This window comes from Telmatherina bonti, assembly GCF_933228915.1.
Source record: "Telmatherina bonti genome assembly, chromosome: 6".
Classification (NCBI taxonomy): domain Eukaryota; kingdom Metazoa; phylum Chordata; class Actinopteri; order Atheriniformes; family Telmatherinidae; genus Telmatherina; species Telmatherina bonti.
Window position 1 is genome coordinate 33689643 of NC_136624.1, and position 27841 is coordinate 33717483.

Consider the following 27841-nt stretch of genomic DNA (forward strand, 5'->3'; position numbering starts at 1 on the left):
ACCAGCCCAGACAGCAACATCAGTCTGCAAGAGTTTGGCTAACAAACTTCTGTGTCCTAATTTCATTTTTTTATGCTGCTGAGACATGAATAAAGAGCCAGCCAGGGCACATCTGCACCGCAATTATGAATTCATAAGCCTTACCAGCAATAGTTGGGCCCCTTGCTCATTTATCTCTGGAACAAAATCTGTGATTGGGCGAGTCGTGAGCGGCTGGAAGTGTTCCCTTTGTACTGTAACATCAGTCGGCCACTCCTCCTTCGATGGCAAGCCAATAACTCTGAAAGAATACAGGAAGTACATGAATAGTCAGCTGATAGTTCTTGTACACTGCACGCACAATTATTAGGCAAGTTGTTTTTTTTAGGATTAATGCTTGTAGTGTACAACTACAATGCTCTTGGTCAATCCAAAATGTGAACAAACCCTCAAACCTGAACATTAAGTTAGAAAAAGTTGGCTTTCTTAAGGGAATATCTATACGTATACCACTATTAGGCAACCATGAGTGTGCAAAATTAATACACAACTGAATGAAAAAGAAAGATTTTTTCATCTCACTTTTTTTATTTTCATCTGTTAAAGTGAGAATAAAGAAACTCAATTTACAAGTAAACAATACTGAAATTCAAGGGAAAAAACAATATAGCCACCTTTCTTTTTGATAACAGTCACAAGCCTTTCATTCACGCAATCCATCAGTTTCTTGATCTGGTAAGAATCAGCTTTGTGTGCAGTCGCAACCACAGCCTCCCAGACACGGTTCAGAAAGGTGTAATGTTTACAGTCACTGTATATTTCCTGCTCAAGAAGGGCCCGAAGGTTCTCAATAGGGTTTAAGTCAGGTGACGAAGGAGGCCATGTCATCAGTTTTTCATCTTTTAGGCCTTTACTGGCCAGCCACGCAGTGGAGTACTTTGATGCATGTGACGGAGCGTTGTCGTGCCAAAAAAAAAAAAAAAGTCTTCTTGAAAGAAGCAGACTTTTACTTGTATTACTGCTTGAAGAAAGTGTCTACTTAAAACTGGCAGTAGGTCTGAGAGTTGATTTTGAGTCCATTTTCAACCCGAAAAGGTCCAACTAGTTCATCTTTAATAATCCCTGCCTATACCAGTACCCCACCTCCACCTTGTTGGCATCTGAGATTTTTTTTTTTTTTTTTTTTTTGTCTTGTCCAGCATTTAGGCAAGCAAAATGATCGTCTGGATGCTGTGTTCTGCTGAGGAAGTTTACTTTATAGATATAATGATCCCCTTGACTTTCTGAATTTTTATTTTATTTCTATATTTATTTTATTTTTATTTTGAGTTTGTACTGCTGGACCGGAGAGGACAGAAGAAAGACAAAGAGAAAGAAGAGAAAACACCTCATAGGAAAAGTGAAAGAGATGGAGAGGAAAAAACTAAAAAAAATATATATAAAAATTACCCAAAAACAAAAAAAAAAAACCGAGAAAGAGAGAGATAGAGATAACATATACATACACACATATATATATACACGCACATACATATACACACATATGTATACATATATATACATATTTATACACATACACACATACATACAAACACATATACGCACTTGCCAGTGTGAACACATATACATACAAGCCAACATAAGATTCATAGTAACTAAACTAGGAATCTAGAAAGTTAAATATAAATGAGAAACAAACAGAGAAAACTAGCTGCTGTGAATAAACCTGCATGACGAATTAATGACTGTGTCACATGCAGAACATGCAGAGTGTAACGTGTTCCGGGAAAGGTGATCATTGGCGTCTGAGTTGAAGTGGAGCTTTGTGTCCGTTACTGATCCAACTACAGTCCCATCCATCTGGTCCGTCAAGAGTCACCCTCATCTCATCAGTCCTCAAAACCTTTGAAAAATCTGTCTTAAAATAATTCCTGGTCCATTCTTGACATTTTAACTAATGAGTCTTGTTCAGAGGTGGTCGGGTTTCAGCCTCTCTTACCTTCGCTATGTCTCTGACAACTGAACACCTCCTACTTCTTGACGCTCCAGGTAGGTTGCAGTTGTGAAATATGGCAGCACTGGAGGATAAATGGTTCCTGGTAGCTTCAAGTTGGATTCTTCTTAAATCTTTGGTGGTTAATTTGCGTCTTTTTTTCTCTACACGTTTCTTTCGGCCCTGTTGACTCTTTGTAACAAAACATTTGATGGTTCTGTGATCTCTCCCCAATATCTTAGATAATTCAAGAGTGCTGCATCCCTCTGAAAGATCTTTTACAATTTCTGACTTTTCAGAGTCCGTTAAATCTCTTTTTTGGCCCATTTTCCCTGAGGAGAAGAATCTGCCTAATAATTATGCATACCTTTATACAGGTGTTGCTCTCCTTAAACTGCACCCTCTCTTTTAACACAAACACACATCCCCTGTTATGCATTCAATCCAATAAGTAATCCGGTTTATACAGCTTGGATGTGGAAATTATGAATACAGTGGTGATATGGCCAACATATTCACTTGCCTAATAATTGTGCACGCAGTGTAGTCTGCTAAGCGTAGTGCAAAGTGTTTGTTACTCACTCAAATATCTTTCCAAGCTGGTCCACTTCTGATTTTCCACAGAATAAAGGTCTAAAAGAAACAAAGAGTTAAGACGAAGCCGACAGGCTGAAGCTGATCTTTGTGCAAATGTTTCTCCTGTTGTTGTTTTCAGTCATTTGTTCTCAAGCACAAAGTATATAAAACTGTGCAGAATTTCTCCCACATTAGCTAATTTATGTTGACCTATAATGACTATGCTATAAACTGAGATTAAAAACTTCACCCTCTGAATCACAGTATGTTGTTATATCCTTGTCAGCTTTGTATTGATGCTTCATTTTCACCACTAGATGGCGCAAGTATGAGCATCTCAGCTGATCTCTGAGACGGTGCATCCCTTCAGGCACATTATTCCCCACACCTCCACTGTATTCATGAGTCAATTAAATCTTAAAGATGACATCTATAAATCATGCAGGTTTGCAGACTTGTCTGGAAGACCGGAATAAAATATTTGTGTGTTGTAACACAGACTTTAAGTCAACCCTGTTCAGCTTCAGCCCACAGGACACACATCATCTGGAGTGCTTCGACAGCCCTGAGACATGAAAGCAAGATCAAATCTGGACATATGCATCGCACCAAAACTGCCGCAGCAGATGAGATTAAATAGAATAGTACAGATGTTCCTGGAGATGAGTAAATGTGATGCTGCTTCATCAGACAGCATTAGTGTTTGTGGCCGCAAAAAAAAAAAAACAAGGGAAGGATGTGACCATCAAGTTTAAATTTCTACAAGTGATACAGGCAGTCTGCAGGGAGACACTACAATTTACAAACATTTCATAAATAACTTGGAAGTAAGAAAGTCCCTCGGCTGAGGAGATTCTGGCATTCATATGGTTTGCAAGGAGAAAAATTTAAAAAAGCACATTTCCATAAAATCCTTCCCAGAGGTAGGACGTGGTCAAATTTTGATAAGACAAACTGTTGATATTGATCTGGAACCTCTTTATTTGGACTAAGAAGGAAGAGGTCCTGACTACTTCTGTTTTTGGTGTAGCAGAAAAACCCACATTTAAGCTTCTGTTGTACTAATATAATTATACAGCCATTAAATGTCTGAATGTGCTAATGCTAATAAAAAAAAAAAAAATAAATAAAAAAAAAAACATGACCTGAGGCTTAGGAGTTGGAGCTCATCCTAACTAAAGAAGATGCAAAATTATGATAAAACAACCTGAAATGTTTTAAAAATTTAAACATCTGTCAATCCAAAGCTGCGAAACGAACCCAGGGAACGCTGAAATTGCAGCTCAATGAGACTCAAGGCTAGCTCTAAAGTCAAACTGGCCCACTCAATAATAAAACACCTCACTGTCAAGCAGCGTTTTTCAATTTCGGTCCTCAGCCCACCATGCCCTATCTATCTTAGACAAGATCCTCCTCCAAAGCACCTGAGTGAGATTATTGGACTTCCTTATCAAGTTCTTTGCAGTCTGTTAACGAGCCCTTTGTTTCATTCTGGTGTGTTATGGTAGGGTTACTGATAAAACATGTAGGGCAGGGTGTCCTGAGGACTGGATTTGAGAAACACTGCTGTAAAGCAAAAATAATAACATAGCCTGGTATATAAATCAGTTTTAGCCCATTTTCTTGTTTAAAACAACTTTGTGATGACAGTTTAAAGTGTATTCAGACAGGAGGTTATGCATAATTTAGACCCAGGCAGCTTTCTGTCAGAGGTGAGTCTAGTGTCCCCAGGCTCTCAGACTCATCCCTTGCAAATCATTTCTGGTTCCAAAAAAACAAAAAAAAAGAGTGAGAAGAAAAACTCAGTTCGTGTAAAATTGTAATCCATAGATGAGTGGTGATGTGAGAGTAGCTTTGCCTGTCATTTATACCACATCTGTGTTTTAAGGTGATTTTCTAGTCGCTTAAAGTGTCTCTATTCTGCACATTTCAGTCTAATTTATTTTAATATGCAAGTCCAGAAGGGCAAGAAATAATCAAGCCTTTTTCACAAAGCCCTTCATTCATTTTGTATTGATCCTTTCATATCAGCCCCTGCCAGAAACAAGCGAACAGAGAAAGCTCCGCCCCTTGTCCTGCCTGTGGGCTGCATCTGATTGGTCCACTGCTAGGAGTAGTTATACTGACCAGTGAAGGAGGGTGTGGCTTTCTTGTGAACGTGCACAACCTAGAGAAGATGACCAATCACCGAGTCCCTCCCTCAGGATGTAACTAAAATATTAAAGTAGAAAAAGCTCTCTAAAACCAGTCATTTCTGTCACCACGGAAACCGAACGTAAAGAGTGCTGGAAAACTAAAACAGGTGATAAACAAAGAAACAGCGCCGCTTACAAGTCTGATGAGTATTCAACATTAAAGCACTTTAGAAAGCTCAGAAAACTAGAAATAGCATCATAGAGCTGCTTTAAAAACGAGATGTGTTTTCCCTGCGATGGACTGGCGAGCTGTCCAGGGTGAACCCCACCTCTCACGCAAAGACTGCTGGGATAGGCTCCAGCTCCCCGCGACCCTTAATCGGACTAACCTGTTTGGATAATGAATGATAAATGAACAAGTTGTGCTTGCGGGTGGCCTTAATAGAATTGACTAAAGTCCCATAAACATATCACAAGATGGAAATTACTGGATGTGGAGAGCATGGGAGAAATACTTCTAACTCAAACGTAACATTTTCCCACATAAAAACCACTTTAAAACTCACGACCGCACTCCCTCACTTGAAATAAACTGGATGAGCTTTTGTAGAGAGATGCAAGCAACACAAACAGGTAAAACAGTCGGGTTCTGTACTGTATCCCCATTCTGGGTGTGACAAATAATATATTTTTTTTTAAAATACAGGGGAAAAAAAACATTTTAATATTAAAAAATGAAAAAATAGAGAGAGGAACATCTCATTTAAAGACCAAAAAGTTGATGTGTGGGATCGTAAACAGTCAGACTATCAGCTGTAGACTCCGAACACATCGGAGGATTAGAAATCGTGTAAACACAGACATTCAAAGGGCTCATGTGTCTGCTACCTTTTAACCAGTTACTGATATATTTCGCGTCTTCAGATGACATACTAAGTAGATCTCGTTCATCTAAATCTCATCTGTCAAACAAAGACATGATGTTTCTTAAAAAGAAAAAAAGAAGAAGAAAAAAAAAAAAGAATCGAGCACCTGCATACTTCATCTGACTGGTATTCTTTTCACTCACTTGCGTCTAAACATCTCAGCGAAGATGCAGCCAGTGCTCCAAATATCCACAGGAGTGGCGTAACTGGTCTGCAGCAGAACTTCAGGAGGTCTGTACCACAGTGTCACCACCTGCGAAACACAGACATGGAGTTCATAAGCAAATACAGCGTTTCCTGCTAAACGTGGACTCTTTGCAACCACTGTGGTCACGTTAAGCAGATTCGAATGAAGACAACAGCGTTTGGTTGAAGCAATGCCTCAGGTCTGTATCTACTGAAAGAAACATAATATGCTTCCATGAACAAAAGCTTAGAACAAAGATCAGAACATCTTCCAATGTCATATCATCTCAAGCTGTGATAAATGTGGAGGAGAAACACCGTTGTCACTTGTTTCAGAGGCTGCTTGTGCCAGAGCATTTTTTGGCAACCAGGTACGAATGCAGAAAGTTGCAGCTACCTGCCAAGAAAACTAAAATGAAAAAGAAAAACACTCATATCTCTGTATCCAGTAGGATGTGAGCTGCACCACAAACATGTAAAGCTGCTGAATGACAGCCAAGTGATGATACACAGTCACATAATACACACAATACCATTAGAAGCAACTCAACATGTCGCCGGAACATCACACGTCCACCTTCAGACATGGGGAACTGAGATAAGCGACAGATGAATGATCACGAGGTTTTAATAAGGATGTCATGGAAAATCCCACCAAACAGTGTTTTGCATTGGCAAGAGTCCATTTTTCTGTCTTTTAGACAAAGAGGTGCCTTTAAAAAGGTACCAAACTCGCATCAAAGCCACGAGGAAGCTACAAAGTAGAAACTACTGAGGGACACGATCTGTGAATGGGAATTTATCTGGTCATTGCTGCAATTTGAATTTGTGCACTTTGTTGCAAAAACAAATGATTTTACAACCTTAAAACTTTGTGTCCTGACTTGTTTGATAGCGCAGTGACATCTATCACGCACGTTGCTGAAGCCGTCGCCGCCCAGCTGCAAGCCGAGAAATTATAGTAAGCCATGTTTTCAAGGATGTTTGAATTACATCATGGCTGATCCAGTCAAAAAAGCAAGACGACGTTATCAGAGGAAGGGAAAAAAAAAAAAGAAAGCAGAGAACAGAACAAGAGTCAAGATAAGTTTGTCTTTTGATGACCGGAAAGAGCTTCCGGTGCATGTGGGATGCAATATGGACGTCTAATTAGCCGATAACTGTGGCGTGTAGCTGGAAAAGTTGCAAAACGTCTGTAGTCCATCTTTAAAATGACTCACAGGTCAGATATCACTGGTTATCTTGGTGCATTTGGTACAACTCAGTAGCAGCTGCAATGTGGATGACTACATTGTACACCTTCAACAGGGGCTTTAGAAAGTTCCTGTGCAACGTCATTTCAGAGGTGTGTGTGCACACCAAGGGGCCAGAAGCAGTGCACAACCCTGTTGATTTCACAGTGCTGCTGAGAAGAATGGAACACGATGTCCAAAAGGATGATCGGAAATTGTCCAAAATTTCATATAGATCACAGCCAAACCAAGAGAGGAAGGTGATCGCAGATGAAGGCCAATGAGGGAGCAGAATGAGATCCCACGAGTCCCAGACACACTAATGTCTCTGCAGTGCAAACCTCTGATCACTCATATAAATTAAAATTAAGCAAAAATATGTGCAGCAAAGGATTAATCAGCACAGAGATTTTTCTTTATTAAGGTATGATGTGTAAAATCACTAACAAATATTAAATCTAGCTTCATCTGAGCCAACAGAAGGAACTGACTACAGCCTGAACTACATGTTTATAAATAAATCATCGTGAACTGCTCAACATTTTCCATACTTTTATTTAGTGACAACAAAAACCATTTTGAGTGAAATAAGCTGTAAATTTTCTGAATATAAACGTTTGAGGCATCTTGCACCGCAGGCTTCGTTCCTATTAAACATGGCAGGTATTTAGAATTAACTTGTGAACATTTTACGTAACAGTCCCAGTGAAACAAACTCTCTCAAAAGATCATTCAAACTGCCTGCTCACACTTTCTGCAAGTTTGTGTCCAAACTCTTAGAACCGAAGTAGCGTTTTATGATGGAGCTGAGCTCCTGTTTCCTCCTGTCGCCTCAACAACTTAAAGACACGCTACAGAACTTGTGGCATTTTCCCATCATGCGTCGCCTTTTGAAGGCTAATTCGGCATCCATCTTGCATCCTATCTGACCTGTTCGCCCTCTCCAGCCAGGAAAAGACTATCTTACAGTGACTCTTGTTTTGTCCTTTTCTTTCCTTCTGCTTCTTTGCTGAATCAGCAATGTTTCGGGTCCAAAACAGCCAGTTCCTTATGATACCGTGAGGCGAAACATCATGCTCCAGATGTAAAAGTTGCATAGTGAAGTTTCTCAACTTCAGGACACTGCTGGGTAGCAGCGGCTCTAAAAAACACACACACATGATTGATGTCACTGTGTCGTCAAACAAGTCCGGGACGTGGAGTTTTAAGGTCAGAAAGTTACATAATGCATCTTTAATGGTGTTCAAAGCTAGACTTGAAAGAATCCGCTGTCTTTTCTAACTCTGAGGCAGAAAGCGTGTTCTGCATGTCCAAAACCTACGTGTTCATGGATGTTTAATAGGCATGTTTATCCAAATATTAACACCAGGAATCTGACTGTAAGCTGTAACGACATTAACTGTACACAGACACAAAATAATGCGGTTTACTCTTGAGGTAATTCTTACCACCGGGGTGAGGGCCATGTGGCAGCTGTAGATCCTGGCCAGGCCGAAGTCTGCCAGCTTTACCTGGCCTTGGCTGGTCACCAGAATATTCTCTGGTTTCAGATCTCTGTGCATCACACGGTTTGTGTGAAGGAACGCAAGGCCGCTGAGCAGCTGTCTCATCAAATCCTACAAATAAATAAACACGGTTAGAAGCATCCGATTCAGACCGAAATTCATCGTATTCGCACACGACATAAAGAGACTAGTTTAGTTTAGAGATTCTTACTTTAACGCAGTCTGAAGACAAGCCTGAAGCTGGTGCTCTCTCTAGATACGTCTTCAGGTCTTGGTCCACATGCTCAAATACCAGAGTGACTTTTGTCTCTTGGTCCGATCTTTGGATGGCACAGACGTCCATAAGCCTGGTGTGAATGAGGAAAAACATTCTCTTTGAGAGATGGCGGCAGTGGATATCGCGCCATACAACCTGAAGCCACAACACAGTCGTGCCAGCCTGACCTGACCACGTTGGGGTGGTTGAACTGATCGAGCCGTTTCAGCAGAGCCACCTCTCTGACTGTGGAGACTGGGAGGCCATCTTGGTCTGTTTGGACACGGACGTTCTTCAGAGCCACAAACTTCCCGCTTTCCGTGTCCCTCGCCTTGTAAACAGTCCCGTACGCGCCGCCCCCAATCTCTGCCACCTTCTCATAGTGCATGCTGGTGCAGTCGGCCATGGCGTCCTTCAAGCAGACTACAAGGCAAATCATTTGCAAAAATCACATTAGAAATGTTGGAACATGAGACACTGCAACTGGTAATAAAGGTTTACGATTTTGATGCTAATTCTTTGCATGCTTTGCCTCTTCAGTCTGTTTCTGAGCTGCTGCTTTTCTTTAAATTCAATATATATTTGAAAAAAATGAATTAACCGGATCGCCAGATCATGTGGCGGACTTGGACATAGACTCAAGATAAATGGTAGATGATAAACAAGCTTCATTTCATGCACAGTGGTCCTCAACTCTTTACTTAAAAATCGAAGACACCAGTTCTGACACGTGATTTGTTGCTTATGCAAAATTCCAGAAAGACACAGCTGATCTTCCCACTTCATGAGACAGATCGATGTTTGTTTTCTCAATTTTTCAAGTTAGCAATAATTTCTTCAAGATTAGCAAGATGTGAAGTTTAAAAGAACTAAAAATAAAGATGTTTTTTCATTGTTTGGTGTTCTTACTATCAATGCGATCAGCATTGTTTGTTTCCCCCCCCCAAATATGCTTCCTGGAGAAGTTCAGCTCTGTGAGCAACATCCACATTTATAGTTGTATTTAGGTAAAATGCGCCAAATCAAAATAAAACTTGTTGAAATTATTATACCTGTAATGTTGTTATGTTTGTATTGGTGAGGTAACTTCAGAAAGGATGGGTAATTTATTACAAACTAATGAAATCTTACGCAGTTATAACCACAACAATAACCACAGTCACAATAATGTTAACATAAACAGATCTGGTATCAGTAAATATTGGTATTGGCAGATATTCAAATTTCAGATAACTGCATCGGATAGGAACTCCAAAAAAGTGGATTATTTAATGGAAGCCAGGTGTGCTGGAGCAGGGATACAGTGAAATCCTGCAGGACAGCGGCCCTCGACGACAAACTTTCCAGATACACTTGAGGGTGATGATTATTTTTCCCACCACTGCTTAGAGCTTCACTCCATCCTTAAAGTCTACTGACAGCAGACACAACCACAGGCAACGTCATCCCACTCCTTCCTTCTCTTTGTTGAAAGGGTCTCAGCTTTTTCTCTGTCAAACCAGTTTGGTAGACGTCCTCAGCTCAACCGATACCACAACCTACTTCCACCTGTTCCTGCACCCTGCCACCTACTGAATGCAATACTTGCCTGTAGGGATGAACCAACACCAACCAGAGTATAAGTCCTTACATTTGAGTACTTGCTGATACAGAGAAAACAATATCAGATTTTGTAGCACCGGAACACTTCTATACGAGTGCACGCACATGGTATTGGATTGATACCCAATACTGGTGTTGGTGCATCTTTATTTGTCTGCATGCTATCATGCATAAGAATATTAACTCTGTATTTTACCCACCTCTTAGTTTTAAACACACACAATTTGCATTTTGCAATTTGCATTTAAGCACATTCTAGAGAAAGCAAAGCCAGACCTGAGGCTGAAGGAGCGGGAAGCTGTAGGCGTTCTGTCATTCTTTACACACCTGGTGGAAATGAGGCAGTTGCATGTATATCTGCAGGTCCTGTCCTTGACTTTTTTTTTTTTTTTTTTTTTTTTAACTCACCTAATCACTGGGAGCAGTTCTGCTGAGTAAAAGCGTCACTGATAAACACAGATCCACCCCTCTTGTCTGGTAACAGAAACCACTTTGCTTTCTTTGAACCCTTTTCGATAAACTGTTGATCTTGTTTGTGCCAAAAAACAACGTTTTGTAGCGAGAAATGAAGGACTTTCTCTGGGAAGGATTCAGAAAATCATCCCAAGTCTACACCAGCTCCAACAAAACTCTACCTTCTAATACATGAGCTTAAACATTTTAACTTAATCTATTAATCTAGCACAGCTCTAAAGCTGCATGATGCTCTGAATGATACTTGGCAGAAAGCTTGAGTACATCATTTTAAACATGGAAAACACACAAGTTATTTGTATGTCCAAGCATTTGATGTAGTAGTAATCTACTGCATTTGTAATTGGCTTTAAACACATAATAACATATTAAAATGAAACTATGAGGATACGCTGCCAAACCACATGTACCAGGTCATTACAAAATGTCAGCTGCACAGGAAGAGGTGTTCCTTTAAGACGCCACATTTTTCCCTCTTGCGCAAAGAAAGCTGAGTCAGACCAACTGCAGACAAGAATCTGCCTGACATCTGAGTAATATCATCCCTCTAAACAATGTCAGGTCTAAACGGAAAAACACAGCATTGATAAAACTACTTCCCTCCTTCAAAATAAGGCTGACTTAGATTACACAGCTCAAAACTGACTACAAACTCACACGCTGTTGAAGAAGAGGAAGAAGAAGGTGAAAAAGAAGACTAAATGGCAACATTCAGCATCGAGATGGCTTTTCAATTTACATAAGTAAACGCTCGGAACAGAAATTCTCCCTGGGACGCCTCTATGATGATGATGATGATGATTTAGGTTTGTATGATTGGATGCTCGAAATGCCGTAACACTGACAAACACCGACACCTTTTCAAAACAAATATTTTTAAAAAGAAGCAGTTTTCACAAAGTTACTTTGGGTTTCTTTATAGATTTATTAAAGCACGTTTTTGTCTCTTTCTGTCAAACGACTCGGCTCTTCCTCCCACCTCCTAAGAGGTGCCGTTCACTCTCACCTGTCAGATAACTGGTCCAGAACTAAAGTGCTCACGGCAGCTTTTTATTCTTTATGTGAATTAAAATATGCCCCGCAGACGAGATGTGATGCAGTGCGGATTTAAAGCATTGCAAACTTTTTCAAGCACCGCACAAAGTTTTCATGTCACGCGACAATAAAACCCCTGTGGGAACAATGTGGCTCCAGTCTGGACTGGTCAGTCACACCAGCAGGGGAATTTTCTTCTTCTTTTACCGACTGCTTATTTTTTCTTGTGATCTTCAAATCTGTTATCTTTCTTATCTCTCCCAGAAAGAATGTTTTGTATTTTTCCTCCTTTCTAACAGCCCATTTTCTATCCAGATAAACACCTAAAAGTTACACTTACAGAACAGTTATGATCCATAGGCAGCCGTGCTGCAGTCGAAAAGAAGTTGTAAGTTCATTCACTACATTAAAATTGGAAATCTTAAATAGATGACTTATTTCCAGTCTTTTCAAACTGCATCCCTTCCAATGGCTGCAGCTCTCTTTGGGCATTAGCTCAGCTGCAGCCCACAAACCTGCCTTTTATGCTCAAGAACATTCCAGACTGGCAAGTAATGGAGACGCAACCTACAGGAAAATGGGACTTTTACACGTATCATGCTACTTCAGATGTCATGCCTGCTCACCCTTCACACGAACCATCCAAACTGAGTTTGAATGGAGTTGGATTAGGGTGATGATGAATCGTGACACTGTGAGTTGCAGTCAGAGATGCTTTGCAATAGCCATGCATCATGTAAATGTTTCACACAGAGCTGCTGTTGAGTGAAAGAAGGAAGCCATAGGCTCAAAATGACTCATTTCAAGCAGTTAGGAAGCAAAGTTTGCTGCAGAGTTTAGCCTGCTTTGGAACATCAAACTGCAAGAAAATCGGTGAAACATAGTAAAAGAAAGGGAAAACCTAGATTGCATTTTTTAAAAACTTCTTCATCAACAATCCTTACAAGTCTTAGTTTAATTTCCTGAGCAGACTTTGTTTCTGTTTCCTCTCATGTGTGTCAGGCCTCAGGCCAGCACTGCTGATGACTTCTCACCCTAAAAAACATCTTCTGGTTTCTGTTGCAGTGGCTTACACAGACACAGGGCAGCTTTTAACACATCTGGGAGTTGAAGCAGCCTCTGTGCAAGCAGCATTTGTCGATCATACGATTCTGATCCTCTGAAAAACTGAAGCTGACGTTCAATTTGTGTTTTCATTCATTGACTGCTCCGCCATGTGAAAAGCAGGACGGTGACACTGAAGGCCAGTGGGCGGAGGCAGCGATTAGCAGGCCAGCACACACAGACACGTGGTGCTCCTCCATGGCGCTCTTTTGTTAATTAAACTGCAAAGAAAGTGTTCCAACAACACGCTACACAGACTTTTCCTCCACATCCACGCGTGTTCTGACGTGGCGGACAGAAACCTGAGAGCTGCAGGCGAAAGGCAGACCACCGACTACAGCTTTTCCTTTTATTCCCCCTCCCCACATATTACATAAAAACAGCTGCTGAAGTGACAAGAACACAAATCACGAGCAGCTTCGAGTTATAAAGTACTCACCTCGCCCGTTTCTCCTTTTCTGTGGCAGCTAGAATGACTTTAATGCTACAGGCAAGACATGCTAATTTATCTGCCACGTATAACAAAAGCAGGTCAGAGGGGCGAGTCGGGTCCAGGCTGAAGTTTGCAGCCCAGCAGTGGATCTCTACCTGACCTGCCTGTGGGATTTTCGGCCACTGCTGTGTGGGTTTGTTTTTGTTTTTTTTCCCCAAGTCTGCACTGTTTTCCGATTGTCTTCCTGTTGCTGAAAGAACTCTAAGCTCCAACTCTCTGATAGGAGGCGGAGCTTAATCCGTCACCAGCAAATCATAAAGACACAAAGTTTCAAGAGAATAAGTTTGTATTTATATATTAGTTATTATCTAGCAGATCTACAGATCATAGACACAAAGTTTCAAGAGAATAAGTTTGTTTTTACATATTAGTTATTATCTAGCAGATCTACAGATCATAGACACAAAGTTTCAAGAGAATAAGTTTGTTTTTACATATTAGTTATTATCTAGCAGATCTACAGATCATAGACTCAAAGTTTCAAGAGAATAAGTTTGTTTTTACATATTAGTTATTATCTAGCAGATCTACAGATCATAGACACAAAGTTTCAAGAGAATAAGTTTGTATTTATATATTGGTTTTTTTTTTTAGAAGTTATACAGATCATGGATAAGAAAAATTATATATATATATATATATATATATATATATATATATATATATATATATATATATATATATATATATATATATATATATAAATGTGTGTGTGTGTGTGTGTGTGTGTGTGTGTGTGTGTGTGCTTGACATGGAAAACGCAAAAAAAAAAAAAAAAAATTCCGACATGAAAGTATGCTATGTCATCAGACAAATCACCCTTCACACACACATACTGGCACACCCCCAATCCCACGTTGCCTGATAAAGCTTCTATAGTAATCTTCTGTCTCTTTAACCGACAATAATAATAAAAGTAAAAGAATAAACATAAAAGAGGCTTGGCAGACTGTGAGGAAACGATATCCTGGGGATCCTTTCACACCAGGGGCCAGCCCACCCATAACCATAGGGGGCATCACCACGGGAACAGTCACGACTCAGGGTTGGCCCTGATCCGTACCACAGCCAAATGGCTGCAATACGAGGGCCAGCCTGTCAGAGGCCATCCCCATGGCAACGACCCGGCAAATTGACTAGGCAAGGCCCCCATGATGAAAACTCTGGAGTAACAGAACTTAACAAGATCAAACAAGACTAAGACCTACAAGGATCCAGCTAAGAACACAACATAAGAAAATGAATAAATACATAGTAAAGTGAGCATAAGAATAAAATATTTAAGAAATGAAGTGATAAAATCAGATAACATATATATGAGAATGAAATATTTATTGCAGTTTTTTTTTTTTTTTTAGTTTCTTGGGGTTTTTTTTCTTTTTTTTTTTTTTTTTTTTAGAAACAAACAGTGAAAAATATCTTTCTATATGAAATAATTTCATATGGAATGAAACTGGCATCAATCAGGCACCTAAAATAAGCTTTGACGTGTTTGATAATGCTGGCAAAGAAGGGATCCACATGAAGGACAAAAGATGAACTGTAATATAGATAAAGTTCACGTTTATGAATTAGTTTAATAATATGTCTTGCTTTAAGTCAGTAACTCTTTAGAAGTTAATTATTGCTCTTTAAGACATCCTGATTGGTTTCAAACAAACTGCACCCTGCCTGCACAAACGCATGTGATCACAGAACAAATGAACGGTGGAACTGTGGTCGTCTATAAATAAAATCCCAGTAGGAGAGCTAGATTTTGTGTGCTCTTTATCTTGCACAACAAATCCTTTTACAGTCTTCCTGTGCTTTTACAGTTTCTGAGCTTCTGCTGCATGCTAGAGGGAAAGACAGTAGATGTAGCAAATGGGCATGTAGTTAGTCTCCCTCTCTCTCTCTCTGTCTCTGAGTCACTGAGAGAAAAATCTTAAAGGTATTGGTTCTCTGAAAATGTTGCTATAGGGTTTTTTGTTCCACAAGGAGGACTTCTGACGAAACACTCAGACTCAATTCTAGTGATTTGTGACGAACAGGCCTTCAAGCCTTTTAAGAACTTTCCATAGCTTTTTCACAGCAGAAGCGCTGATTTGCAGGAAGAAGAGGACAAGCTGTAATTGATGCCTGTGTGTCTAACTGAACACTACACACACTCAAAAAGCTGTGTGTGATAAAATACCAGGACCCACAGCAGCTACAATTAACTTAGTCATTTTAATTCAACACCGAGACTGTTTTCCACAGTTTCTAACAGCACTGAGGGAATCAAAATGATAAAGTAATGAAGAAAAGATGTTTTTAAATAAACCCCCCACTGTGGACCTGATGACTGCTGGCACTGTCTCAAGCAGCATCATGAGAACGTCAGCTGGATGTTATCAGCTAACAGGCCTTGTCAGAAGTCCACTGATGGAATTTATCATCTCTTATGCAACTTTAATATTCTGAAGTAGGTTTGGTTTATAGCAAATACTCTCTTCAGTAACTGACTACTATTGTTATTCAGTATATAATGTGCTTAGCTGTAGTGATTGAATGAACCATAAATGGAAAGAACAGTCCATTTTTTCCTGAAACCTTGGGAAAAAGAAAACTTTGACTCAGCTGTAAAATTCATTCATTCATTATCCTAAAAGCTTAGAAGGGTCACAGGGAAGCTGGAGCCTATCCCAGCAGTCTTTGGGCGACAGGCAGGGTACACCCTGGACAGCTCACCAGTCCATCGCAGGGCCACACAGAGACACACAACCACTCATGCTCACACTCACTCCTATGGGCAATTTAGAGTAACCAATTATCCTAACATGCATGTCTTGGTGGGAGGAAGTCGGAGAACCCAGAGAGAACCCACGCATGCACAGGGAGAACATGCAAACTCTGACTGCTCAGGAAGCCCAAAAACAATATAAAAAGTAGCCTCAGCTGTAAGAAACCGAGTTTATCAGAACTAATTCATTTTGACCTAATTATATTGGATTTTTTATGTTGTTGTTGTTGTTGTTCCCACCACCGAGCTCTAAGGAGCGAGTAAACTGCAAGGGGGGTTTTTGAGTGGGAGGGGATCTTTTGATGATGACACTATTGCTGATCAAACATTGAAGCATATCTAACCAACGTGGCAACCATAACAGTAACAATGATGGACCAGAAACTCTTCCCTGGGGGCTTTGTGCTGCTCCAGAAAGCTTAACCTTCACTGTAACCCTCTCTGAACTGACTGAAATGATATGAGAAGATTTGGACAACAGAGTGAGGGACAAAGCAGACGACAAATACTGAACACCTGTGGAAACTTCTTTAAAACTCCCAATGTCAACATCATCAGGCTAATTAAGAGAAGATGGACTGTGCTAAACTGTTAGCGATAAAAACAGCGGCTGATTCCTGATAAATTATCATTTTTAATTGGTATTTTATGGAAGTATTATTATATCATTTAATCTGCTATTATTTTATAACAAGCATCAGTGATAAATGATCAGTGATTATGTAATAATACAGATTTAGGTTTTACAGTAATATTTACCACAGTTCACCATCAACCTCTGGATTGCAGTCACAATTCACTCCGTCCAGCTCGCAACCCTTCCTGTTTTTTTACTGTAAAATATATATTAATAATGGTTGTGAAGTTTTCTTTATATTAACATTTTAAATCCTAGCCTATTAAAAACTGAGGGGGAAAAGTCCTATTTTTTATTCTTAAGTCTTTATTTGGCCAGAATAAAGATCACAAAATGTAATTTAAAAAAAAAAGAATTTAATACCCTGTGATCTTCTTCTGCTTCCCTGTGTCCTTTTGGTGTCAGATTTTTTACAACTTGGTTTTGAGTGAAGTTTCTACCATATTTATGCAAAATGTCTCAGAAATTGCATATATCAAATATGATACATCTGGTTTTATGGGGTTAAGATACCAGTATTACCATTATCTCATGAATACTCAAATTAAACACATTATTGATACACAGCATTTTACAAATTTAAGGTAATTTCAATAATTCTGAAATTGAAATGTTATCAATTTGACTACATATTCTTAGTTATTGTGATATAGGACAAATATGGCTAGTTGTTGTAATAAAAACAATGTAAGACTTATTTACCACATCACATTTCTCAGTCTTTTAGACTTTAATGTCATGCAATCTCAATTTCTACCACACAGAACACAGATTTGTACATGACAAACAATGTGCTTTTTGTGAGAAAACACGCAAATCATACATCAGCAACTCGTATTATTTACAGCTGGGATTTTATGTTGATTTTTAATTTAATTCAAAACAGACGTCAGACCATTTTCTAGAAAATTATTCAATATTTTTTGTGAAATGTTTGCTCTTTTGGTCTCTGTATTCTTTGGAGTAATATTTGGTGATCACAATGCCTCCTGTTTTCAGTAGAATTTGATAATAAACATTAGACAATCTTTATTGTCTCAGGAGAACTTTTTTCCTTTTCCCAATAGTGTAATCCCCACACAGACAGAAACAACCCTGTAAAACTGTCCCTTTTAGTTCATAGAATTGATTCTTATGTATCCCTCTGCCCCTCAATTGTTACTGAGATTGCTGTCTTCCCTTAAACAAAATCTAATTCTAACCTTAAATCTAAAACCTCACAGATATTAAAGGAAATCCCAAAATGCCATCAGTCCTGTGGTCCAAACAGAAATGGTTTTTTGGGGGGGGCAGCTTAGCAAGCACATGCTCACACGCAAACTCATCAGCTCATTGCAACGATTGTTTCTCTTCTCGATCAGCAGATGCATAAGCACGTGGCCTCCACGTCACATGAATATCAGCACCTTGGACAGCAGCCTCAGTCAGCACACCGCCTACAAAGGATGGAGCTCATTTGCCATCAGCTGCAAGATGCGAGGACGCGTTGATGGGAAGCCATGGGCTGCATAGATAAGGAAGTTTTTGTTTGGGGCTCATGTGCCTCCAAACTGATCTGAAATGCAAGTTTCAGCATCCCGCGGGAGAGGAGGAAGGAGGCAAATACTAGAGTCTGCAAAATGAAGAGGCACTTTATTGTCCCGCTGATGATCGAAGGCCTTGAAATAATTTGGGAAAGATGTGATGTGCGGTTTTTTTAGGCAACCCATCAGTTGCAGTCTGCTACCGGTTCCTTTTGTGTTAGCAGAAATCCATATCTGGCATCTTCTGCCTCTTCTGGCTGATTTTGTGGCGCAGAGATGGTTGGGAAAAGAGCTGGGAATAGCCTGCAAGTTGACCGGAGATAATTTCATTTGTGTCTAATCAGCTGATTTGTCATCGCTTTAATCTCCTTTCATAAAACACCGCTGGACCGCAACTTTGACGTCGAGCTGTCGGACCTGCTCCAGAGAGGACGGTGTGGGACAAAGCCTGCTCGATCTGCCAGCTAAAAACAATCCAGGTGAAGGCTACAGTCAGGAAGGGAGCAGAGGAAGCAGTGAACTGCTGGATGCCACCGCGAGACAACAAAGGGGACACGTTTATCACCTCGTTTAATGGTTAAACAAGACCTTCCACGAACGACTGATGTGGTTTTAGGAATTTATATCACCCTCACAGAAACATCCCATTTGCTTGCCTTTTTTTTTTTTTTTATCATATAAATATATATTTTTACTTAAGGATGAAAGCATTTTGATCCTGGGCAGCTCCAGTTCGCTATAACATTAAAAGAAGCCCTTTAGTCCTTCAGATAGCAGTAAATAACCGGGCAAAGGAGGAATGAAAGGATGCTGCTGGAACCCACTGACTTTGATTTTGGTGTCTCACTGTTCATAACGCTCAGCCTCCATTGAATCCCGACAGAAAACGCCTCTATCCATGAAAAATAATCCTTCCCCATTGGCCAGATTGCAGTGCACATGCTGTAACAACAGGATATGCAAAGAGCTATGGACTGATCTAATAGCCTATCATGTTCTGCACATGCTTTTTCAACTGAAATCCTTTTTTCTCAACAGGATGTGAACAAATTCCTGGACTGAAATAATTTATATGACTAAATAATAATAATAATAATAATAATAATAATAATAATAATAATAATAATAATAATAATAATAATAATAATAATGATGATGATGATGATGATGATGATGTGAGGGAAATGAGATAACTATAGCTGGACTGTAGGCTTTTGTCTCACAGAGCCGTTGTCCCTGGATAGTAAAGCTGGTGGACCATGTTCAAGTATCGGATCCGGATGTTTTTCAATGAACTCAAGGTGTTGCTACTGATGCGCTCTGAATCAAGCAGAAGGACTGACACAGGGACAGGTACAGACACACAGACAAGGATGAGAGGGCTTGCTATTGGAGGCTGTGGTTGGCCACAGATAAGTTGTTCTCATCAGGATGACGAAGAGGAATACTATGGGTCTGACCCCCGGCCACGCAGCTTGGCTTTTGAAGATAAAGAAGGACCCAAATCCCAGGGAGGAGGTCTGGATGCAGCTTCCCTACCAAGTCTCTCAGAGAGCGAGATGCGAACACCTCAGTGCCGGATCTGCTTCCAGGGGCCAGAGAAGGTACGGTTGAGAAATCAGTAATGTTTTTCTGTGCTTTAAACAAGGAACAGGTGATTTTTCTGTGTGACAGCATCACTTCTGTTGTAATTTAATCAATGGACCCTTCAGCAGGAGAAGTGTTTCTAGGTTTATTGAACCTCAAATATGATCTTTAGATGAAAAGCATGGATGGATTATTGAACAAGATCCAGGACCGGGGGTTAGAGGGATCAAAGTGTGCATATATACAGGCCTTTTACTGGGATATTAACTAAATAAGACCCTCATTTGGAAACTTTGTGCCCTGCATGGAAAGAAGCTCTAGCCAGATTGAGCTGATAGCTGCCAAAAGAATGGACAACTGAAATACCTTTAAAAGAGGTATTTCACCAGAGATCTTTATGTATTAAAAGACTAACGGGACACAAACATCTGTAACAAATGGGAATGACTTAAATATGGTAAGAAGACTGGTGTGAGATGAGCACTCAGGACTTCTGCCTCCATTAGTGGACCAAGCTAAACATATATTTAACTTTTCCCATGATGCAAATGAACTGCTAGTGGTAAAGTATGAGATTTGACTGTCAAGGCGCTGCAAAAGGCGATTTTGTACATGCTGTCTTTTCTGACCATGTCAAGTTTCCCATTTAAGCTTCTGTGTTTAACATTTAGCTATCTATTGTCAGAAATAGACGCAATAGTCATGTTCACGTGTTTTATTGCTTTAGGATTTGAAACTTTTATCCACAGATGTCGCTCACCTTTGTGGCTGTTTTACCATGTCATGCCACCATGTTACTACAGCTTTAAAGCCAGTGATTGGTTTGTTCTTCATGACTTGTTGACCAATGTAGATTCACTTGCAGGTTTGGAAGAAACAGTAAGGTTTTTTTTTTAATTGGTTGCAGTTTGCAACTTCTACACAAGATGTCCCCAAAAACCTGTAAAAACACCTTTTTATTTATATATATATATATATATATATATATAAATTTGGTTCAAGTATCTGTACGAGTGTCAATTTTGCTCTGATTTCAGAATGAAGGCTTGGAGTGACTCTACTGAATTACACACTGCCTGGCCAATAAAAAAGTCACCACCAAGTGTGCAATTTTAATATTTTGTTGGACTGCTTTTAGTTTAGATTATGTCTGCATTTGCTGTGGCATTGTTTTGATTAGCTTCTGCAAGGTCACAAGATTTATTTCCATTCAGTGTTGCAATAAATTTCACCAAGATCTTGTTCTGATGATGGGACTCTAAACACTCTGCAAAGTCTTCTCCATCATCCCAAAGATTCTCAAAGGGGTTCAGGTCTGGACTCTGTGGTGACCAATCCATATGTGAAAATTATGTCTCATGCTCCCTAAACCACTCTGAAAAATTCATTGATGGAATAACCTGGTCAATCAATATATTATTAGTTGGCTGACCTTATTGTTTATCACTTCATCTGCCTCTGTTCTCACTCTGATGGGCCCATCACTCTGGAACAGAAAATCTGCACTCATCAGACTGCATGATCTTCTTCCATTGTTCCAGAGTCCAATCTTTATGCTCCTTAGCAAATTAAAGCCCTTTTCTCTGGTTAACCTCACTGATTGGCCAAACGGTATTCCAGCAGTAATGTTCTAACAATAGTAGTGAGCAGACAAAAGACATTAATGAACAGAAGAAGGAACTGCAGTGAATTCCTGCAATGATAAATCAACCACCCAATCTCTCAAAAACAGACAAGAACAAAGAAATGTTATTTAAAATAAACGCTTTGCGTTTAAGAAAGACAGATACAGTTGCATCATTATTTAGATCATTTTTAGCTCAGAGGGATTTTTGTATTTAGTAAATTTCATCTCTTTAGCAAGAATGTTTTTATGCAAGCGTCAAATCTTTAATGATCCCCGTGGCTAAAAAGAGATCGCACAGGCAACAGGACTAAATGTAGTGACAGTAAAGCAGAAATATAAAATTAAAAAAAACCTTCACGCCATATTAACCTTGTACTCAAGGTATGGATTTGAGCATTGTGAATCCAGTGCATGGAGGCAACCTTGAAGAATCAGGCCCTGCTGCAGGTCTCAGAGTCTTTATTTCCCCTCCAGTAATGTAAGTGCTTAAAGACTTTGCACATTACCTAAAATCAGAGAGAAAATACAGCGAAATGTCGAGTCTCGTCAGTCCAGTAGCCTCAAGGAGGTAAATACTTGCAGCAAAAGCCCGCACCAGATGTCCTGTGATTTCTTTCGAGGCTTAATGGAAGTGGTATGAGTGAGCCAGACTGTCTTTAGAAGAACATATTGCGCAGCAGATAAAGTCTCACGCACCAAGAACATCATATACAGTCACTTCATTATAAATACATGTTTTGAACGCCTGCAGCTCAGAATGTGATGCTTTGACTGGCAAAGCAGTCGATGATATCCAAAAGAAAACATCAGTCAGTAATATTTTCCTTTTAAGTCAGCACATCACTGTGTATTCCTCTTATTTACATATCTTGTTGATGGTGAGCAGCACTTACTTTTATCATCCCATTTACACAATAATTAAGTAAAACAATACAACTTTTTAGTATGCTTAGAATGTAAATTTAGCAGATTTGAAGGTATTTACAAGTCTTTTTAAGGACTTGTGCTTTCTTCAGCACAAATATAGAACAAAGGAAGTTTTTTTCTTTGTTTTGTTCTCTCAAAAAAAAGTAGCTGCACAGAAAGACAAATAATGTTCAAAGGAGAGTGAAATGACAGTGAAGCTGCACCAGATAGGAGGTTTTGTAGGTGTAGGAGAGGAAACTGTCAAAGAGAAGATGAAGAGTCAATGATATGAAAAAGGTTCTGAAAATAGATGCTGGAAGTACAGGGTCCTGTTCATCGCTGATGAATCTAATCCATCACAGTGAGGTTACATGTACAGATACTGAATAATACATATTTGTGGAATGTAAAGAAATTTAAGCTATTTATTTGTAAATTCCACATGTGTACCAGGGACGACACACATTGATGTACTACCATGAGGTTTCTTTGTGTCACACTGCTGTTTAAATCAGTCATACCCAGTAAAGCCGATTCAGCAAACTCAAACCTGAGCTGTATATTTTAATGAAAATAAAAGCCATTTGTCATTGTAGAGTTAGTGTCAAACCAAGTACCGTCTCTTTTCCCAATAAGATAAACACACTTAAATGAATTTATCTTTATAGTGATTATCACATCTACAATTTTATCCATCAGCTTCATGATACAAACAACACCTTGTGTGACAATTTCAAGCAATGGTTAGCAGATAAAATCTGACAGCAGCATCATCATGGCTGGGAATTTCCTAATATAATATAAAAATGTTTTTCTTTAATTTTTTACTGCATTATTATTCAGTTTTAGCCTCAAGTTGGCTGGACAGTGTGTTTGTGTGTGACATGCAGCTGCTGTTTGTGTCCTGCAGGGAGAGCTATTGAGCCCTTGTCGCTGTGATGGCTCTGTTCGCTGCACTCACCAGTCCTGCCTTATCCGCTGGATCAGTGAGAGGGGCTCCTGGAGCTGCGAGCTCTGTTACTTCAAGTACCAAGTCCTGGCCATCAGCACCAAAAATCCACTGCAGGTGCATTGAGAGTACAGTTTGTTCCTCTTTGAGACTTTAATGATCATTGTGAAGGAAATTCTTTATGGAGTTAAAGTGTGAATGAAGTCCTTGGTTTAAGACTGCCAGTCTTTATGGCAGGAAGCCATGGACAAATCGTACTTTGGCACATTTGAGTGACTAACTGAGTAAAAAGTATAATAATCCTATTAAAGGTTATTATCATGTGGTAAATCTAATGGCATGCAGTGTTTATATTAGTACAAGTCTGTTTGAACCTTGTCCAACAATCCCTCATATCACTGTTCTCGGAGTTAACTTTCCAGTTTATATGAACAAATGGAACAGAAGAAAATGATGTGCTGACCAGGATGACTCCCAGACTGAATGTTATCCATCCATCCATACATCCATTCATCCATCCATCCATCTTCTACCGCTTACCTGGGGTCAGGTTGAGAACTAGGGAAGTCCAGGCTTCCCTCTCCCCAGCCACAATTGCCAGCTCTTCTTGAGGGATCCCAAAGTGTTCCCAGACTAGCCAAGAGACATAATCCCTCCAGCATGTCCTGGGTCTTCCACGGGGTCTCCTTCCACAGGGATGTTCCTGGAAAACCTCACCAGGAAGAGGTCCAGGAGGCATCCTAACCAGATGCCCGAGCCACCTCAACTGGCTCCTCTTGACACTGACATATTTTAAAAAAACACTGGAGTTTGTAGCACATGAATATATAAAAGATGGAAGGGAACACATAATTCTGCTTTAAATACTTACCCATCCATGCTAGCTTCATCTGATAAATGCAATATGACACTGCATAGCTTATACTGTTGCATTCAAGGAGCAAAAGAAGCAAGTGGAACCAAATCACGTTACCAGATATAATAAGTTCATATCAGAGAGATCCCCCTCACACTCACTGATTTACATTACTGCATCACTCCAGAGCAAAGTACAACACCAACTCATGTTTTTGTTTTTGTTTTTTTTTAAAAGTAGGACACGCCTCATATTAGCCCAAAAAAATGCAGTTTTATAGCACTTATGTGTCAATGGAAGTGAAAGGCTAATATATAAAATCACCCAATGAGCTCGACCTCTGAAAGCTGGAGAGAAGTCCTTATTTCATATGTTCTATCAGTTACCCTTTCCATCTGGATGATGCCTGATTTTTGCATCAGTGAAAGCCACCATTAAGTGACACTGATTGAGTGGCTATTGATAGTCTAAATACAAAACAAAACATTTAGCATGCCAATTTTCAAAAGAAATTACTATAAATTTGTGTCAACATACAGGAAATATATTTTGATTTGTGGGCAATACTGGACAGCAAAGGCTCTGTAAGGCTCTGTAAGTTTTTACACTTTTATTTTACCTTATTAAGAAAAGGATATACAATCACCAGCTGCAGAAAAAGCAAGACAGAGGGGAGTGTGTTCATTTTTATGGAATTAGACCTGTCTTCAGTTTCTGAGAGGTATCCTCCATGATGATACTCTGAAATCAGGAACAAAAAACAATGCGTGACTTTGATGTCTGGAAACAGAGTACACTTTACAGGAATCCTCAATCCTGGTCCTCAAGGGCCGGTGTCCTGCAGGTTTTCCCAGTGACCCTGCTGACAAACATCTGTCTCAGACTCAGACAAGCTCTGCTCATGTCTGCTAAATAAACACTGATATGAATCAGGTGTGCTACAGCTGGAACATTTGGAAAACCTGCAGGACACCGGCCCTTGGGGACCAGGATTGAGGATCACTGCTTTAGAAGCACTCAGTATCACGCATTTTCAGATTGAAACAGATCATGCACCACTGTGGAGCATCATCAAAGCACATTTTGTAATTTAAAGCTAAAAGACTTGTCAGTGGTTTTCTATGTCTCGCTCTGTACCCAGTGGCAGGCCATCTCGCTGACTGTGATTGAGAAGGTGCAGATTGCAGCCATCATCCTGGGCTCCCTGTTCCTCATTGCAAGCGTTTCCTGGTTGGTGTGGTCGTCTCTCAGCCCCTCAGCCAAATGGCAGCGGCAGGATCTTCTGTTCCAGATCTGCTATGGCATGTACGGCTTCATGGACATAGTTTGCATAGGTAAGACATGGACCTTCAGGGCGTCATATTGACTAACTTACATCTCTAACTGCTTTTTATAGACATGTAAATAAAAAAAATAAAACCATCTGCTGAGTGATGTTCTTGTAAAGAGAAACTAACAGAAATTATTTATTAATATATCAGAGAAACCACAGGAAATAACTACTAGACAGGCTTTTTGCAAGTGTGTACATGTGAGAGCCTGGCCTACAAATGCCAGTTTTAGGTATTTCATGAGTGCTGTCTCTTGTGGGAGAGAATAGTCCCTGTAACTTCAGGCTCCACAGACAGAAGGAAATACAAAATGATTGTTAAGGGACTTATCAATGTCTGCACTGTGTCATCAAGCAATGATTGGTTGCGTTTAAAAAATCTGTTTAACTCAACAACTCAATACAACACAGTTCATGGTCTTTTCACACGTTGTTTATTGTGTGTCTGGAAGTAAATCTTTGAATATCCGTAAGTCCAAAACAACCACAAACAAGCCAAGTACATTGTGTACCTTTTAGATCTCTCTGATCTCTGATTCTTGTTGAACAAACAACTGTTTGTCTCTTTGTAACAGTGTTTTTTTTTTTTTTCTGCCTCAATCTCCCCAACCCTTTGTCCTAAACACCCAGGCCTGATAATCCATGAAGGATCATCTGTTTACCGGATCTTTAAACGCTGGCAGGCGGTGAACCAGAAGTGGAAAGTGCTGAATTATGAGAAAGCAAAGGATTTAGGTGACCCCATCAGTTCCAGCAGTAAAGGTGCTGGTCGAGTTGAGAGGAACTCTTCTATCACCATCCCAGACGGGGACCACAGGATGAGTCGGCATGTCAGGACTATCCTTAACCACCACTGTGGCTACACTATTTGGCACATCCTCAGCCAGCTTAGACCTACCAACCTACACAATACCAACCAGGAGGTGGTCATGAGAGTGACCACTGTATAAGGTTGAGCCATACAGACAAAAGTGCTACGGTCTTTGAGCAGGATGTCAAGGTGATGTTTAGGGTTTCATACAAAAAAATCCAAATGTGACATTTAAACACCACCTGGACCTATGTTTGCTCTCTTTCTCCCTGAGCTATAAGAGCTAAGTGATATAAGAAGCTATATGAACTAAGATTTGTGAAAAAGAGATTAAAATCTTTAAAGACAGAGACTTTGGAAAAAAAAAATGTAATGGGAAAAGTTTTGATTTATAAAGCTTTTAACCATTTTACCACCATGGCCAACAGGTCAAAACGTATCTGAGCAGGTTGTTTTTCTCTGCTTTATTTAAAAAAAATGTTATTGATGTTAAATGAGATTAAGATGGTGAAAATAATTGTGCTACTCTTCCTAAATATGTGGACAGCAGTTTGGTCGCCATGATGTAAGGAAAACCTCATAAGTTGGTGTCATGTAAGGCTTTGGTGCACATAATGATTTGAAAATGATACACCCAAACACACACACACACACACACACACACACACACACACACAATGCTGATAGATGCAACAATAAAAACTTGGAACAGGAACAATTCCTTAAAATACATTGAAACGATGTTTTAAATAAAGTTTGTGTTATTTGAAGGACCAAACATGTTTGTGGTATTTTAAAGGAAAAAGAATTATATGAAATAAAAATGTTCATCAGCAATATGTCACACAAGACACTAACCTGATACTGCAATCTGAAAATCAGACTGACTCCTGTTGCTTAAAGACTGCATGATCATCAAAAGGAAATGTGATAACACTGAACAGACAATATAGTGAAAACAGTCGCTGATTGTTTAACGATAAAATAACAGGGAAAGTTTCCATGTGTACAGTTTTATATAAAAATTCATGTCAATGTAATTTTGTAATTTTGTAATTCTACTTTTGTAATATCGGTATGATTTAGACTGAAAGTATTGTTAGTGTTATAAATTATCAACAATGACTAGAATATGTATAGATATAGATATTGATAAACATATAGATGTAGATATAAGCAGGACAGACCACCATCACACTTCAATTGAATGAGTCATTGATCACTGGAGACATGATGCTACCTTCCTGACTGCATCTTCCCAACTGATTTATACCACTTTCTTAATGTCAGCTCCCATCTTCAGGGCCTTCAATTCTAGTGAAATACACACAAACACAATTAGAGTCTCTGTGTGTAAA

The 27841-nt window shown here is 39.6% G+C and overlaps 2 protein-coding genes across 2 annotated transcripts in view; one reads left to right on the forward strand and one right to left on the reverse strand.

Annotated features, from left to right (window-relative positions):
* cdk4 (cyclin dependent kinase 4) overlaps nt 1-13634 on the reverse strand; it is a 17216-nt gene extending 3582 nt beyond the window's left edge. Inside the window, exons 1-7 of the mRNA XM_079241534.1 lie at nt 13443-13634; nt 8977-9211; nt 8744-8879; nt 8476-8643; nt 5753-5862; nt 2555-2605; nt 145-280 (exon numbers count right to left, since the gene is read on the reverse strand). Coding sequence (XP_079097660.1) covers nt 145-280; nt 2555-2605; nt 5753-5862; nt 8476-8643; nt 8744-8879; nt 8977-9194 — 819 coding nt within the window. The 5' untranslated portion in view covers nt 9195-9211; nt 13443-13634. The remainder of the gene's footprint in view (nt 1-144; nt 281-2554; nt 2606-5752; nt 5863-8475; nt 8644-8743; nt 8880-8976; nt 9212-13442) is intronic.
* Nucleotides 13635-19676: 6042 nt separating this feature from the next.
* On the forward strand, nt 19677-26622 carry LOC306756991 (E3 ubiquitin-protein ligase MARCHF9-like; the record flags this gene model as incomplete). Its single annotated transcript, XM_079241952.1, has 4 exons — nt 19677-20021; nt 23448-23603; nt 25484-25676; nt 26303-26622. 4 exons carry the CDS (start codon nt 19677-19679, stop codon nt 26620-26622), a joined length of 1014 nt encoding a protein of 337 aa, XP_079098078.1.
* Nucleotides 26623-27841: the final 1219 nt, after the last annotated feature.